Here is a 17115-nt window from a genome sequence, read left to right on the forward strand (position 1 = left end):
ACGTTTGCTCGAATTAAATCATTTTGTATTGATTGTTTATGTACGACAATACCTAACTACCTAATAACTCGAGCAGCACTTCACAGTCTGCATTCGTCATCACGAGTTGTCGACTGAAATCGATCTGGTCCAGCCATGACGTGGTTCCATGTGAGGCCGTGATCAAGAGTACGTTGTTGGAGTCACCGCCAGCTTTGGCCTTTCGTCGGTCCTTTTTCCTCTTAGCATACCCTTGCTGCAGAGTGTTGGCTTTGCCTCGGTGGTATTCGCAGAGTGTGTGCAGTTTGCCGTTGCGTTTGATCGTACGAGGGTTTGGACATTTTTTGTACGAGTACTTGCACAGGTACGACGACGCCAGTGGTTTGCTCATGGCAAGTCGGACACTGCCCCACCATGGCGGGTCAACACTATAAAGAGAATGCGGTGGCTTGAGAGTTGGATTGACTGTTTGTTCCGCAATATCGTTGGCTAACGGTCGATGAGTCATGAGATGGCAGGCCATGTGTGAGGAGACACTTGCGACATCCATGGCCCAGATCTTGCTGGCGAAGTGCGACAAATTCATCACGTGGACAGACAGACTATCGTTCAATAAATCTCTGGATACTACCGTTCATCCAAGACTGAGAACAGTTCAAACTACAGTACTCCAAGAACAGTACAAACAAGTACCAGGAATAAACTCTAGTGTAAATGAGACATACTACAGTAGTATGTTTAGTACTTAGACCACCTCAACTCTTAGTATGGGTTAACATGTAAGCGTACCGTATCTCAGTGGTTACGATAGCTAACCACTGTCGATGCGCTTAACCCCAAGGATTTAGCATTATACTTTGAAGTATGTACGCGCGGGGGTAGGACGAAGTCCGGTTACAGGGTTACGGATCTATTTGAACGGTTCGCCGTCTCGGCGAATGGTACAGTGTACTCTCCAGATATTCGGAACGTTTTCCCATAGTTTTCTGTTTGGAATCCACGCTGGATTCGAATGATGCGGCTGTCTACCCGCCCACATTTCTGCATTTTAAATCGTTGAGGTTGTGGAAACCAGCATGGAACTGTCATCAGTAATTACAGTATTGTCGATCTCCGGCAATTCGCTGGTGCTACACAATGAAAACTCATACAAATGGAGAAATGAGACATCTTCGATTTGCATAACGTTAATACTCTGTAGTACGTAGTATTAGAGTTTGTATGTATTATGACGTTTATCCGCGAGCCAAGGAATCCTTTGCGCCTACAGCTAGAAGGACTTCGCATACGGTCGAATGTTAGACGTCTGAGTGCTGAGTGATTTGCAAATTGTAATATTCCAATGAAATAATCAAGTGGCACTTACACGTTATCGACGCCTGTGTTCCATATAACGTTTTATCTGAAAAAACGTGCTTTTCTTGTTGGACCTGTACGCAGACGTTTTCTCTCATCCTTGCGACCCATTGCAAGCCAGACCGATTGACAGTGAGTTACAATACTCCGAGTACTACAGTAGTACAGTAGAAGTACAGTACAGTGAACTAGTACAGTAGATCTGTAGAGCTTTCATCATCAGATGTTGGACATGGGTGGTACTACTGTAGGGACTTGATGTATCCAATGTATCCCTTCTGAGGAAGAACTGTTGGTACGCACGTTGTACAAGTGGGATAATGACGATACCGCTCGATGTAGACATGCCTCATCGAATGTTAGAGGATAAATCAAATCTCGAAGTTTTCTGTGCAGACAGAGATCGCAGTGGTTCCAGACTACAAGGTTTTTTGCTGGATTGTTTTTCCTGTGCAGTCTACAAACATGAACAGCGTAGTTTCAAACGAAATAAGAGGTGTTCGTAGAGCTTCAGCTTTGCATGGAGGAGGTCACGGGTTCCATCACGCGTAGAGTGAATCGTTTTTCATCTTGTTTTCAAGTAAGGTAATCCATCAATTGTTGACACAGCACCAAATTGTGAGACTGTCTGACTTTTAGCCAATAGCATCTCGATATTTCGTGTTGGCCTTGTATGATTGGATATGATAATATTCGTCTCTATATTTTATTACACGTCTCAATGCTGAAGTCTGGTCAGTTATTTTCAATCTCAAAATAGTCGTGTTGCATATTTTCAAAGGTGCAGTTTGTTTGACTTGTAATTTGTATCTTTAATATAAATCATTTCGCCACTTTTATCCATGTTTAGTATATGATATACAAACATCAATATGATTAAAGCATATTTAATGTAAAACTATCAAGTGACATCAACCACAACAAGCAAATCGGAAGGTAAAGTCCGCCGTTCGCGGAATACAGTGCCGTAGCTTGTTTAAATGGCTAGAACTAGGCATCATTTAGCCTCAGGTGCGATTTCGTCGTCGACAGACGTCTACCGAAGGTTCTGCGGTCACGTATGGCGTATGGAATCTTTTGAGCATGTTTAATCGATAAATACAACATCATAGAAGCGAGAGAGCCTTGTTAATGCTTCAAGGGTAATGCAACAACCACATGAACAAGTGAGCGAGATGTGGAAGTTTAAAGTTAAGATTTGCTTCTCTGGCGGCTGATTGAATATTTTGCCAATTTGAAGTGCATTTTTCAAGTTCGATAACTTCGCCAAGAGTGTGAATTTTGCGCAGCTTGAAGTAGCCAATCAAAGAGGAGATCTTCAGCTAGTACAACAAACAGATACGAGAACGAATAAGTTAAGTTTAGGACAAAATACTTCATTTTGAAGTCTAACATGACAACTATTTTGGACGACCAGAGTGGTAGTAGATAATACCTGGAGGCTGCGGGAAATCGTGATAGGAGTCTAAAAAGTGGGGCAAACTCCATAATTTAGTGCTTTATGAAATTTGCCCAGTACATTTTCAAATAGGAGGCTTCGGGAAATCGAGAAAGTAGAATACCGGTGAAAAAAAACTCACAATAACTTATATTATATACTACTCTGTCCCAAATTACCTCCACGTTTCACCTCTAGTTTTGCCGCAAAATCATTTTTATTACGAGGATTTATTTAAATTTCTCTTAAATCAGACTGGTGATCTTTGTATAGCGTGAACTGCCTCTTGTGAACAAGCAAGTGGTCGAGCCAATTCGCCCAAACTTCTTACATGGGCAATGTCGGTATAGAGGACGAGGAATCTAACCATGGTTATGGCAGGGATGTCTACCTGACTCTAGCAGAACCCAAGCGAGGAGTACTCATATAAGATAATACAATTATAGAGTTTACGTTACCTCTGTATATGAATATTGTTACCCATTCGACCATACATTAATCAAGTCCGGTGAGTGATTTTAATTCTGCGCTGAGGAGCAATATTATTTTGATGTCAGTGTGCACATTATCCAACAAACCTGTAATCAAAACATGAGCAAGCAAAACACCGAATTCCCAGCTTCTCATTGGTACAAATTTCGTAGAAATTGGGTAAATGAGTCAAATTTTGAGGTGAGTCGAAGTTGAAACGTGGAGGTAATTTGGGACGGAGTAGTATTTTGAATAGAAACTGAGAAGTCTAAATTAAAACGAATGCAATATTGGAGATTCGGTATGAATTTCCGGACCCCGTTCAATCGAATCTCGCCGAGTGAATCGAGCACCAAACTCTCCCATTGGTCAATCCGAAATTACTTGTCGCTGATTGGCTACAATCCATTTTCGAGTTTCTACTGGAAAGGGCGAAGTGGATAATGGCCAATCAGATGTCTCGGCTCTATTTGTGCTCGATTGAACGAACCATGCAAAATTGGGAAATTTTAAGAAAATCGACAATATATGGATCCTTGATTTTTGCATTTATTCAACAATAAAAATTTATAGAGGTACATGTACTTGCCAAATTGTCCCATGTCTCAAACTGTAAATTGGAACTCTACGTTATATTAATAGAAAGCATTACAGTAGACAGTAAGTACATTATGTTAAAACCATGTCAGAAAATACATGAAGCAAGTACACCAGCTCAAGTTATAATATTACTGAGCCGCAACCAATACCTACGTAAATGACCAATTTATGATCACTGTACCAATTTATGATCACTCCTATTGAGCCAATCACGTCGGGGTATTTTTTTACCCCAAAGCCTCCAATAGATTATACTGAATGAACTCGATACATTACACACGCTAACCATGCCTAATCATCCGGACATTCGACTTGAAAATGGGTAAGTTCATTGCCCTTAACCTAAAATTGCTAAATGCTTTCTAGTATCATGGATAGTATTGGTGCTTGTCAGGGAAATCACAGGTGTCGAAGACGACACAGACCTACCGTATTCCCCGTCTAACTGTACCCAAGCATTATCGTTACCCCATACTTTCACGCGCGCAGATGCCAGGGCTATGCGCATCACAGGCAGTCCTAAAATGAAACGATTGGAACAGGTTATCCGGACCATGTGTTGGAACTGTCCCATCAAATATTCTTGAAATACATAACCTTGTAAACTTATATATTACCTGACCATAATGCATACCCTATCCGCATAATTTGTATGCATCAAGGTATACACAGTTCAAGGTTAAAATAGTAATCATAAATTGGTCCTCAAAAATAGAGTAAACTTGCTTGGAAAGTCGGCTTTTTGTATTAAAAGTACATCTTCAAATGTAATAATTTGACTATGAAGTGAAAGCTCTTTGTTCGGTTGTTAAGAATCACTTCACAAAATGTGAAAAGTCGTCCTGTGAGCCGAGATATGCGAATTCTACGGTGACTACTCCGAAAAAGTGATCATAAATTGGTAATTCACGTTATACGTATAGTACGGCAACAGTTTGCATGCGGTGCTGGTGGGCATCGTAGTGCCGGAAGTGGACACTGTGGTCAAGTTGGTCAAGTCGTTGGGGATTCCACGCTTGGATATCGTGGAGTTGTGTCAACATGGCGAGGTAGGAACACCATCATGTCGTCAAAGAGGTGAAATGCGTTTGAGAGTTGATTGTGATTAGGCATGTAGGTGGTCGCAGCGATGCACAAGGATATTGTGCGCATGTGCAAAGCCGCGGGCCTCCACAGCTTTGAGATGGTCAAGCCCATCATATTGCACCCGAAGCCGTTTTCCGTCGGCAAACGACTCACCCCCCAAGTTTAAACTCAAGCACCAAGGGGGCGTTCTTGCCCACCATCAACGCCTTGTACTCGCAAGTGGGATATCTTTTTCTCATAACCTTTTCCTCATATAACCATTTAAGCTGTCAATCGTTAGTCTGTATTGACAAGGCAAATCGTGGAGTGCATCACAGTCAACCATACCGGTATACCCCTTTGCTTTTCTACCCTTCACAGTCAACTTTCATCGATTCTCCAAATTCCCTTCAAAGTGAACATTATATTACCTTTCATGGGTTATTCGTTTATACCAGGGTGCAAAAATCGAGGATCCACTGTACAATATTTGTAAACAGGCAGATTACATTTTGTGAAGAAATGTAAACAGCAAAACTCTAAACTTTGACCTCGAAACCCCTACTTAAACATTGACGAGTTACTTCCAAACGCTATGTCCACACACAGTACTCCAAGGTTTCAACGAATATATGTAGTCAGATCCGGATCATAATTTTTAAGCTCACACTGTCAAATACGACAACGCAATGTGTAGTTCTTGGATAATTGAAAGTGAACTCGTTCAATTGAAGTCCCAAATGACCGTCAAATGTTCATTGGTCGAGTTATTTCATGCCAGACTACAAAATGTGAACAAATACTTCGAAGTATTAACTGACATTGTATTTTATACTCATTTGAAATTTTACTTGTCAAATTTAATAAAGTAGAGTTGTTCCCACTGCAATTCCACCCATTTTCACGATTTCCCACAGCCTCAAGTAAGTAGTACTCGAGTACAAAATAACGTGGCAATTAAACATTTATTTACTGCCATGAAGTAACTCGACGAATGATCGTTTGGTGATCATTTGGACTTTACAGTTAATTGACTGTTTTGAACTACAGTACTGTAGTTAACTGGAACTTTCAGGAATCAAGGAACACATTCTACGCATTGCGTTGTCTTATTTGCGCCTAATAATTATGAGTTTGAAGGAATTTTAAAAAGGTTTCCTTTACTGTTAGGTTGATTATCGACGAAACCATCTAAACTTCGATGTTTGACGTGCGATTTTGAATTAACCAAGGCAAAATATATGGATCTGAAGGCATATTTTCGTTGAAACTTTGGTTTGGAGTGATGTCTGTGGTCAAAACGATTGGAAGCAATTCTGTGGTGACAGCGAGCTTCATGAATGATGGTCATTTTTTAGTGCGATCGCCGTTTGGCTTGGCCAAATGTGCAAGGAGCAACTGAGAGCCTCGAATATAATGCTAACGCTATCTTTGCACTTACAATACGTTACTTGCATGAATGTCCCGATTCACTGTCAATAGCACGAACTTCAAGATGGTTAAGTTATTCGAATAAGTTATTCTCACTCAAGTGCGTAACGCTAATAAATTATAATTTTTTTGCACCACTGGGAAAATATGTTATCTTTTCATCCTGCAGAAAAATAAGTAACGTTAGTAATATATCAACTCACTGTTAGAGAATAGGTAAAAGACAGATATTTGAGAACCCCTGGGGATGATGTCCTCTCCCTACCATGCAGCGATGGCATATTTCTTCACGGGCTTACTGTTAATTCGGTGACTGCATCACCGTCATCGGGATGATGGCGACAGGGTTGGGCATCGACGAGAAGGACTTCCACACATACAGAATACAGCATGATGTGTGTGCATGGTGCCTTAGACATGGGCGCCCTTGAGTTACATGTAACACAGTTGACTCTGAAATATTAGTACTACTACGTAGTACAATACGTACTACTGTATAAATAGCATATGTACTACAGTACAAGTACAGTATTGCACTACGTAGTACCGGTACTTGTAGTATACTAGTAGTACTAAGGACACAGGTATAGGTAGAATTTCCAAGTATTATAAATTAATAGCACTATTAAATATTAGTTAGGAGTGTTGGTAATTGTTTCGCAACATGCCAACTAATGCGTAATAGTACTGTAGTAATTCACACTGTCAAAGCAAATATGTTGGTGGCATGCCATTGGTCCTTTCAATAGCCAATGGTATCGATCGACTTCCTTCTGAATTTGTCTGGCAGCATGCTCGGACATCAGCTCATCACCGAGACGGACGCGCTGTTGGATCGACAGCGAAAAGATCGCGGTAATGCCCACAATCGCCTTTGCTCGAGCGTCGTAGCACTTGAAAATGGCCTTGGCTGTCATGTTTATGCGAGTTTGGATGGCATTTTGGCAACGCAACGGCGTCTCGAAGACGAGTGCCTGGCGTTGGGCAAGAACCAAGTCATGTACCACCAGAAAACCATTCGGTGGAAGGCCGAGTACAAGCGATTTCGGTCTGAAGTTGAAGACTTGCAAAAGTTTGAGCAGTGGATGCAACGCACGGAAGCCAACATGCACGCCACCTGCGGAACGCTCGAGTATGTGTGTTATCAATTGAACCGAACCAGCGCTGCTCCCCCATCCACAGACGCACTCCCTTCGTTGTTTGACTAGACTTTGTACCAAAGTACTATTCTGCCCATACTGTGAACCATGAATCGTGTTTGTAAGTAGTATCCCTGCATTAATTTGCAAGATGCGTCGACGCCCGCCGAGACAACTCGAGTGCATTTGCTGATGTGTCCAAAACCTGCACAAGTCTTTTGTATGTGGCATTTCCAAATCTCCTGCGACCGCCTCCATTTCGTTCGAGTTTGTAATACACAATAAGGAAGCAAACAAGGGTTTATTCTTGGGAGTGCCGTGGCGGGGTAAACGAAGTCTTGGCAGTGCCGACTTGTGTAAGACTGAGACTACATGGAACTAACTACGCTGTGGCATGCTCGATGCCAGGTTTCGCTTACATTGAAAGCATCAAAACCGCTAGGACTTCACATCGACGTAGAAAACCTAATGTGTGTATGAGTCCGGCAACACTATCACAGTGTTACAGTATCCTTCAACATATCAAAGATTCTGATTTTGGCGTTGACGCGTGTGTATTCAGCACAAAATTACGAATGGTTCAACCCTATTTTTTCTTTCGCCCAGTACTGTTACCGTTGCACGGCAAACAACTTCAACGGGAAATTGCACCGCCAACATGTTAGTCAAATCAATCCTACATAATAGTAGAAAACAGCTACTTCCAATTCGTTACTTAACTAGTAGTCGAAACCCGAGAGACAGTCATTTCCAAATTTGCCGGCACGACTGTCATGGCGTTGTACAAGTGTCGTACGTTGGCCTTGTCCGTGAGTGCAAAGTCAAAGTTCTGGACGAACGTGGCGACGATCACGAGCAACTCTGCGATCGCAAACCGGTGGCCGATGCAGTTTTTGCTCCCGATGCTGAACGGCATGTACACGAACGCGTGGGATTTCGACTGTCGGAGGGTTGCGTCTGCCGCCCACTCCGGCGTGTCTTGCATGAATCTCTCCGGCGTAAACTCCGTTGGGTTTGTCCATGACTTGGGGTTCAAGTGCATGGCCGACGTCAACACATTAATCGACGTACCCTACCAATATATATATACCACCACATCACATCTAAGTTAGTTAGCTGTTGGAAGTATTAAAGGCTGTTGACATGAACAGATACTTGTGGAAAAGTACTGCATCACAACATTTATAATACTGTAGATACCCTCGGGTAAAGTGTCAACGGTCAAAACCTGGATAGATATTTTAACCTCACATTATAGGATAATTCGAATACTCTAACATGTACCACGAGATACACACTGCCAAATTTTGCATCTCAGTACTTCGTGTATAGTGTAATGTTGTAGTTTACCTTTGGCAGGGGCAAAGTCGCCCCGTCACATAACGGAACGTTGTCGTCCTGTTCAGCGACTCGACGCGCCAGTTGAAAGAACACACTGTGCAGTCGCATGGTTTCTTGGATTACGGCCTGCGTATACTTGAGCGAATGAATGCCCTCCCACGTCGCAAGTGGGGACGTCGTCGCATGGTCTGAGACGCTGGTCAGAGTGTGCACTTCCTGGCGAATTCTGGCCACGACCAGAGGTCTCGCTGCGAGTTCCACCAGTACCCATGCCAGGGATGAACTGGTGGTTTCGTGTCCAGCGGTCATGAACGTCATCACATGCGTGACCGCGTCGTGGTTGGTCGTGGAGGTTGGGTCAGTGAGGATGCGATCCAGCAGGTCTTGGTGGTTGTCATCGTGGCTGCTTGGGTTGACACTGGCCAGCTTGTGCTCGATCACGTCCGAGATGACAGTCGCGAGCACATTTTTCGCCGCCCGACGGCGTCGCAGAGGTGGAAGTGGCCAGTGGATAAACCCGGGAACGGAAAACATCCCGATGAGCAGGAGCGGACTGGGCGCCAGCTGCAGCTGCTGGTACGCGCCCAGCGCTTCCGGGTGCTCGTGAAAGTCAAAACCGAACGCCACTTGACCAATGATCTCCAGCGTCAGCGTTTGCAGCACTACATACAGGGTTCAATAGGTCATTCAGGAAATATATATATTTATATATATATATATATATATATATATATATATATTGATACATTGTAGAGTGGTTGAGATAAGGCAATCCACAGCGAAGCAACGGCAAACTGCAAAATGGTACTGACTGTACTACGCACCTGAGGCCATGTCAAGTCGTGTGTGGGCTGTGGCAGCTGCCTCCAATATAGTGGCGCAGCAACGCGTGGCGAGTTGCTCAAACACTTTGACAAACCCTTTGACTTGGGCGGCAGTGAAGTGCGGATTCAGCATCTTGCGCTGGGCGTCGTGCTTGGCTCCTTCCGAGCTCACAAGCCCCTCGCCCATCACAATGTCCTACAAAAGTGTGACAACGTGTAGTGCAGGGAACAGACTATAACTGTGAAGAGAATATTAATAATAACAATAGATAATACCCCCAAATATGATCGAATGATGGGGTGTCGGGGGTAGTTGGAGGCGTGGGTCACTAGCACATGCTGCAGGGCCTTGGGGTCCGACAACATGACCGTATGGGTGAACAGTTCCCGGTAGTACACCGCCGACCCATACTGGTTCAACCAAGACAAGTACGGTTCGGGGTAGTCAGTCGTGGACTGCCACGTGGCAATGCTGCGTCGTGTTTGCAGTCTAGTCAATTGAATATGAAAGTCGAAAAACAAAAGAGGCGTTAACGACGTACGCGTTGCCCAAGAGGTAGTTGGTTGGCGGTGGTCCAGGGAGGAGTTTGCGGAGGGGATGGTTCACATAACGTACTACTGTTACGGCCACTATTGCTCCAAGTGAGACTGATAAGACCACCATAAAGGGGGCGAAGTGGCTGGAGGAACTCCACCACCACGGCTGGAAGAAGGCGCTGAGTGCAGCTGACGATAGCATCCCGTGGGCTAGTACGGCAATGCGAAAATGGTCAGGTTGAAGACTTCATTTGAGCCCCGTGAAGGGCACATTGATATTGAAGTGACTCACGTACAATTGGGTACCTACTTTGGACAGGAGTCCATTGAACTCAAAGAACCGATGCGTCGGATATGCACAAGCAGTGCCACTGCATTGTCTGTGCTAAATGGCGAAAGGACGAAAATATAAAGCCCCAATGGAAAGGACGAAGGTGCTGTACTCCCATTTTCAAATCAGCCTGACACGAACAGTTACATCCGTAACGCTCAAAGGCACATTTCGTCAAGCCCGTCAGTTTTATTGCTGGACACCCCACCTGCCACATAGCACGTCGATTGCGTCGGCCATGTTGTAGCAATTCAATGAGAATTGCCGCATGTACTGTATGTCAAACAGCCGAGGCATGTGTACCGGCAACACATACAACGCATATACGTATAGGATCGAAAAAATAATTCTCGAAAATGTAGCCGCAGAACTACATCGATGATTCGTTCCCTGGAATTGTCTAACGTTATTCTATATAATCTGTGGGTTGGCGCTACGTACTTACAGTAGAGCTCATCCTTGAGCATTGCATCAATGTAGTGTACACTTGTGCGCACTCGTAGAAGGGTCAAGCCAGCCAAATTTAAAATATAGTATAGCTATGTACTGTACCTCCATATACTAGTACAGTATTACCCATACTTCGAAGTGTATGGTATTCGCATCGTCCCCTCTTTGTTACGCATAGGCGAGCAGCAAAGGAGTGCCCGTGCACCGACGTACCTTTGACCCAACAATACCAATGATAACGTCACCTCACCTTGGTAGCTTGACTAACGATGTGCTAATTTACTCCGAAGACCCTCTAATTGTCGACACCACGAGGTATCCTCATCCAAAATACGCAATACTACCGGTAGTACTATATATGTACTTCGAGTACTGTACTTCGAAGTAGTACGTATGTAGTAGCACTTGGATAAGTACGAGGATAACTAATATGGGTATACTACAGTATTAATAGTACCACGTCCAGTTTGACGCGACCTAGTACTGTAATACTTCGAAGTATTAATAGTATATTTAACCGCTTCCTTCGTACCACAAAACGAGTGAGAATTCCGTGCCTATTGCAATTAAATGAAATAAAGTATGGATGGTTATATCCTCCAGGTCGTATTTCGGTGATAACGCCCGTATTATTCACAGTCAGAAAACTGAATGCACGACAAAGCCTCATATGATCTATGTCCTACTACGTATTAATAGTAAGTACAGTTATTATTAATAATAATTGTACAAAGATACTTCGAGTACTACTGGAGTAGTACTTACTGACTGTGAATGCAGGACAAAGCATCACACGGTAGGTGTGTACAGAGTAGGTACTATTAATAGTACTACAGTACAGGACTACTTCGTAGTATTACCGTATAGAGTATATGTATTTCGACGGATTCATCTATTGCGACTCCTGTAATAACTGATAATTTTCTTGTAATAACTGATATTTACTTGTGAACTTGTTTAATATACTTCAAATTTGTATGTCGCAATGGATTAACAAAGTTTTGTGAACGAGTGTCGGCTGGTTGTGAAATATCACCTGTCGCAATACATATACACTATACGGTATAGTATTAATCCTACAGTATAGTACTTCGAATTGCGTTTGAACTGTTGCGAGTGAAACCAAGTTTGGCTTGACCTGACGTATTCTTATACAAATAATGCGAGGACATGACCATGATGGTTGTCGTCCTCCACACCCCGAGGAGTCCATTGTTTAGCGTTAGGAATTCCTCTCTCTGTTCCAGCTGAACGGATTCTTCAAGATGTGTGTCACTTCAATGCCAATATCTCTTACAGCTGGGCGAACAGTATCTTGATGGCTTGATTGCTTTGTTAGCTTGTCGTCGTAGCACTTCATTTTAAAACTAACTTCGTCCTCGCTCCTTAGTAGCCGCGGGGATGTCCACGTCGACTGTTCTCAGTGCCTTCTCCCAGCCGTGGTGGTGGAGTTCCTCCAGCCACTTAACCACCGTCGTTGCTGCCTTATCAGTCTCATTTGGAGCTATAGTGGCCCTAACGGTGGTGCGTTATGTGAACCACCCCCTCCGCAAACTCCTCCCTGGACCACCGCCAACCAACTACCTCTTGGGCAACGCGTACGTCGTTAACGCCTCTTTTGTTTTTCGACTTTCATATTCAATTGACTAGACTGCAAACACGACGCAGCATTGCCACGTGGCAGTCCACGACTGACTACCCCGAACCGTACTTGTCTTGGTTGAACCAGTATGGGTCGGCGGTGTACTACCGGGAACTGTTCACCCATACGGTCATGTTGTCGGACCCCAAGGCCCTGCAGCATGTGCTAGTGACCCACGCCTCCAACTACCCCCGACACCCCATCATTCGATCATATTTGGGGGTATTATCTATTGTTATTATTAATATTCTCTTCACAGTTATAGTCTGTTCCCTGCACTACACGTTGTCACACTTTTGTAGGACATTGTGATGGGCGAGGGGCTTGTGAGCTCGGAAGGAGCCAAGCACGACGCCCAGCGCAAGATGCTGAATCCGCACTTCACTGCCGCCCAAGTCAAAGGGTTTGTCAAAGTGTTTGAGCAACTCGCCACGCGTTGCTGCGCCACTATATTGGAGGCAGCTGCCACAGCCCACACACGACTTGACATGGCCTCAGGTGCGTAGTACAGTCAGTACCATTTTGCAGTTTGCCGTTGCTTCGCTGTGGATTGCCTTATCTCAACCACTCTACAATGTATCAATATATATATATATATATATATATATATATAAATATATATATTTCCTGAATGACCTATTGAACCCTGTATGTAGTGCTGCAAACGCTGACGCTGGAGATCATTGGTCAAGTGGCGTTCGGTTTTGACTTTCACGAGCACCCGGAAGCGCTGGGCGCGTACCAGCAGCTGCAGCTGGCGCCCAGTCCGCTCCTGCTCATCGGGATGTTTTCCGTTCCCGGGTTTATCCACTGGCCACTTCCACCTCTGCGACGCCGTCGGGCGGCGAAAAATGTGCTCGCGACTGTCATCTCGGACGTGATCGAGCACAAGCTGGCCAGTGTCAACCCAAGCAGCCACGATGACAACCACCAAGACCTGCTGGATCGCATCCTCACTGACCCAACCTCCACGACCAACCACGACGCGGTCACGCATGTGATGACGTTCATGACCGCTGGACACGAAACCACCAGTTCATCCCTGGCATGGGTACTGGTGGAACTCGCAGCGAGACCTCTGGTCGTGGCCAGAATTCGCCAGGAAGTGCACACTCTGACCAGCGTCTCAGACCATGCGACGACGTCCCCACTTGCGACGTGGGAGGGCATTCATTCGCTCAAGTATACGCAGGCCGTAATCCAAGAAACCATGCGACTGCACAGTGTGTTCTTTCAATTGATGCGACGACTAACCGAACAAGATGACAACGTTCCGTTATGTGACGGGGCGACTTTGCCCCTGCCAAAGGTAAACTGCACTGAAGTAATATATAGATTCGCCTCTCTATGGCTATGTACCTACCTCTCTATAGCTACGGTATTATCTAATTCTAGTTAGTATATACTAGTATGTGGACACCAACAGGATTGTTTTCAGGAAATTAGGTGTAGTGCAGTATATATATATTGTATACTATACGTTTTCAATTTTTTTCGGTGTGTATACCTGTGTCATTAATAATATTAAAATCATTTTTCCTTGATATGAATTTAATTTCAATTCAAGGTTGATGCTACGAAAAGTGATGCCATTCATATATTGTGCTTTCGAGTGAAATTTCATGTTGTGGCGTGGTTTCTCGTTGGGATTTAAATCGATTTGATTGGCTACTTCAGTTGAGCTCAAAATTATTAGCCAATCAAAACCTTCTCAATGAAATTCAACCAATCAGATCGATTGTGGATCGGTTTGGTCGGCGCGATTCGATTGCACCCTATCAAATCGACAATACTAACGTGAGTATTAATTGAACGTGATGTCGAGCTGGTTAACTCAATTTGTTGCAAGGCTTCTTTATAGAAAATGTACAGTTCTATATTATTGATTTGGTATGAATTTCCGGGCTCACAGTCGGAAGCCGATGATGAATCGCTCCCATTGGTCAATCCGAGCATGCATCTCACTGATTGGCTACATTCATTTTTCTTTTTACTTTGCGCTTCCTGCGGAATTCGGAATGCCAATGAAACTTTGAGGCGAGATTTGCGATCTGTTTTACAAATCGCAGAGATTTGGAAATTGCAGCAAATTCATAATACTCACGATACTTTATATCCATGGTTCCACCTTACTCCATCACAGTATCTGTTCATATCAACAGCCTTTAATACTTCCAACAGCTAACTAACTTAGATGTGATGTGGTGGTACATATATATTGGTAGGGTACGTCAATTAACGTGTTGACGTCGGCCATGCACTTGAACCCCAAGTCCTGGGCAAACCCAACGGAGTTTACGCCGGAGAGATTCATGGAAGACACGCCGGAGTGGGCGGCAGACGCAGCCCTCCGACAGTCGAAATCCCACGCGTTCGTGTACATGCCGTTCAGCATCGGGAGCAAAAACTGCATCGGCCACCGGTTTGCGATCGCAGAGTTGCTCGTGATCGTCGCCACGTTCGTCCAGAACTTTGACTTTGCACTCACGGACAAGGCCAACGTACGACACTTGTACAACGCCATGACAGTCGTGCCGGCAAATTTGGAAATGATAGTGTCCCGCACCCCACAGTCAGTTGACGAATAAAAGCACTTACATATATATGCATATATATCGATCTCATAATACAACGCTAAATCAAATAGAAGTAAGTTGAATAGCCTTGCCTGAATACACAATATGCACGTCAGCGAAGTTGTTATTAGCATACTAGTAATAGTGTACAGTAAATAGAGAGGTTTAGGCCGGGTTTGGACACCACAATAATGGCATAAAATGGCCGTTTTGCGAAGAAAAGTGCCAAAATCGAAATATTCCATTTTTCGAGATTTCGTGCGTCTGGATGTCGCCACAGTTCAAACATTTATGCCACGATTTCATTCAGAATCGAGTGTTTATGGCATAAAAAAATCGACCGATTTGGTCCAAAGTTTTTATGGAGGTTTGTGTTCACTTTGAAGTCTTGCACTTCAATCGATAGTCGAAGTAATTTTTCGATAATTCAATTGGCATCCAGACAACCTTGTAGAAACTTCATTTTCTCCTTTTTTTCTTGGTATATTGGATGTTGGGAATTTTTGCAGACTTGCCAACACGGTTTATGGCATAAATTTTATGGGTGACATCCAGACCAGCCCTTAGCAACTTTAGACGGGATTTCGATGAATAATACTAATACATCGATGTAATAGTAAATAGTATTCCGAGTTAGGGCGTCTAAAGTAACATCTTACAGTGTTCAGAGCTGCTCTGGATGCCACTATATTCTGTCAGAAAACGTCCGTTTTACCAGGAAAAACAGAGTGGCGTGCATACCGGTAACCTTGCAAATTCGATGAATTTGTCCATTTGGCTCACACGTTTCATCCTAATTCACTGCCAAAAAGTATCCATGTTTTTCACAAAAGTCCTCAGCAGTGGGGTCAGCCCGCTACTTTGAAACGAATGAGGGCTCTACTGAAATCAACGTCCCTGACTTCGTTCTGTAAGCTTATTACTAGTATGACTATGGCTCGCTATGTACTAGTACTTACAACTGCCTCTTTCAGCCAGCCTCTAGATCGCATTCATCTGAGGTCCCAACAAGTTGAATGACTGATTCACATTGTAACATCAGTTGCATTCAACCAGATGGTGAACTTAAAATGAGGGACTTGAAGGGGCAGTTACTTTGACGTATTGGCTGGCAGCACAATCCCAGCCCGTGCCTCAAAGTACTATAAGTACTATATGTTACAATCCATTCACAACCTGCAATGTCTTGGGCGATTGCATGTTTATTGGGTCTAATAAGAACTTTGCCCAAAGTAGCTTGAGTCAGAGAGCCTCAATGTGGCCTGTGAATTCGTGGTAATCTCCAGTGGCTAAAGTCTAGGCCACCCGTACAACTGAATTATCGTCAACCTCGAATATTATGGTGTCAGTATTGGTTCTACCTGAATTATCGTAAACCTGCCAGTATTGGGTCTACCCACCCAATGAGTTCACAATAGTCAGTGGGTGTGTCCAACCTGCCGAGCTCGCATTTTCGAGGCCCCCTTCCATTCTGGATCTAGAAAATCAATTTCGATTGGAGGCATCGGCAAGGCTAAGTAAGGGCTGGTCTGGATGCCACCACATAAAGTTATACCATAAACCGTTTTGGTAAGTCTGCAAAAATAAATTTCCCAAAGTCCTATATCCCATGAATAAAAGGAGAAAAGAAAAATCTACAAAGATATCTGGATGCCAGCTGAATTGTGGACAAAAATCAATTTATAACATAAATCACCATAAAAAACTTGGACCAAATTGGCATATAACACCCGATTCTCAAGAAAATTGTGGCATAAATGTTTGAACTTTGGTGGCATCCAGATGCACAAACTCTCGCAAAATGGAATATTTCGATTTACAAATGTTAAGTAATTTTTCTTCGCAAAAAGGCCATTTTATGCCATTTTTTGTGGCATCCAGACCCGCAGTAGCTTTTGACATCGCTCAAATGATTCAGGGGGGCAGTGGCTGAAG

The 17115-nt window shown here is 43.8% G+C and overlaps 5 protein-coding genes across 5 annotated transcripts; 3 read left to right on the forward strand and 2 right to left on the reverse strand.

Annotated features, from left to right (window-relative positions):
• Positions 1-6: 6 nt before the first annotated feature.
• On the reverse strand, positions 7-467 carry H257_08963 (hypothetical protein). Its single transcript, XM_009835059.1, has one exon. It carries the CDS (start codon positions 368-370, stop codon positions 53-55), a length of 318 nt encoding a protein of 105 aa, XP_009833361.1. The 5' UTR covers positions 371-467; the 3' UTR covers positions 7-52.
• Positions 468-4344: 3877 nt separating this feature from the next.
• Positions 4345-5096, forward strand: H257_08964 (hypothetical protein; the record flags this gene model as incomplete). Its single annotated transcript, XM_009835060.1, has 3 exons — positions 4345-4386; positions 4768-4893; positions 4962-5096. The coding sequence occupies 3 exons, from the start codon at positions 4345-4347 to the stop codon at positions 5094-5096; spliced, it is 303 nt and encodes a 100-aa protein (XP_009833362.1).
• A 2003-nt stretch (positions 5097-7099) lies between these two features.
• H257_08965 (hypothetical protein) lies at positions 7100-7616 on the forward strand. The gene has a single exon (XM_009835061.1). It carries the CDS (start codon positions 7132-7134, stop codon positions 7546-7548), a length of 417 nt encoding a protein of 138 aa, XP_009833363.1. The 5' UTR covers positions 7100-7131; the 3' UTR covers positions 7549-7616.
• A 578-nt stretch (positions 7617-8194) lies between these two features.
• H257_08966 (hypothetical protein) lies at positions 8195-10018 on the reverse strand (the record flags this gene model as incomplete). The annotated part of the gene is made up of 4 exons (XM_009835062.1): positions 9921-10018; positions 9645-9840; positions 8830-9482; positions 8195-8551 (listed from the first exon to the last, which is right to left on the reverse strand). Exons 1-4 carry the CDS (start codon positions 10008-10010, stop codon positions 8195-8197), a joined length of 1296 nt encoding a protein of 431 aa, XP_009833364.1. The 5' UTR covers positions 10011-10018.
• Positions 10019-12363: 2345 nt separating this feature from the next.
• On the forward strand, positions 12364-15213 carry H257_08967 (hypothetical protein; the record flags this gene model as incomplete). The annotated part of the gene is made up of 5 exons (XM_009835063.1): positions 12364-12560; positions 12613-12826; positions 12907-13102; positions 13261-13913; positions 14830-15213. The coding sequence occupies 5 exons, from the start codon at positions 12364-12366 to the stop codon at positions 15190-15192; spliced, it is 1623 nt and encodes a 540-aa protein (XP_009833365.1). The 3' UTR covers positions 15193-15213.
• Between the last annotated feature and the right edge of the window lie 1902 nt (positions 15214-17115).

The sequence above is a fragment of the Aphanomyces astaci genome (assembly GCF_000520075.1).
Source record: "Aphanomyces astaci strain APO3 unplaced genomic scaffold supercont1.21, whole genome shotgun sequence".
Lineage (NCBI taxonomy): Eukaryota > Oomycota > Saprolegniomycetes > Saprolegniales > Verrucalvaceae > Aphanomyces > Aphanomyces astaci.

What these genes read in the sequence shown, in the direction of transcription:
- H257_08963 (XM_009835059.1), bottom strand. Translation starts at nt 370, where the DNA reads ATGAGCAAACCACTGGCGTCGTCGTACCTGTGCAAGTACTCGTACAAA.
- H257_08965 (XM_009835061.1), top strand. Translation starts at nt 7,132, where the DNA reads ATGCTCGGACATCAGCTCATCACCGAGACGGACGCGCTGTTGGATCGA.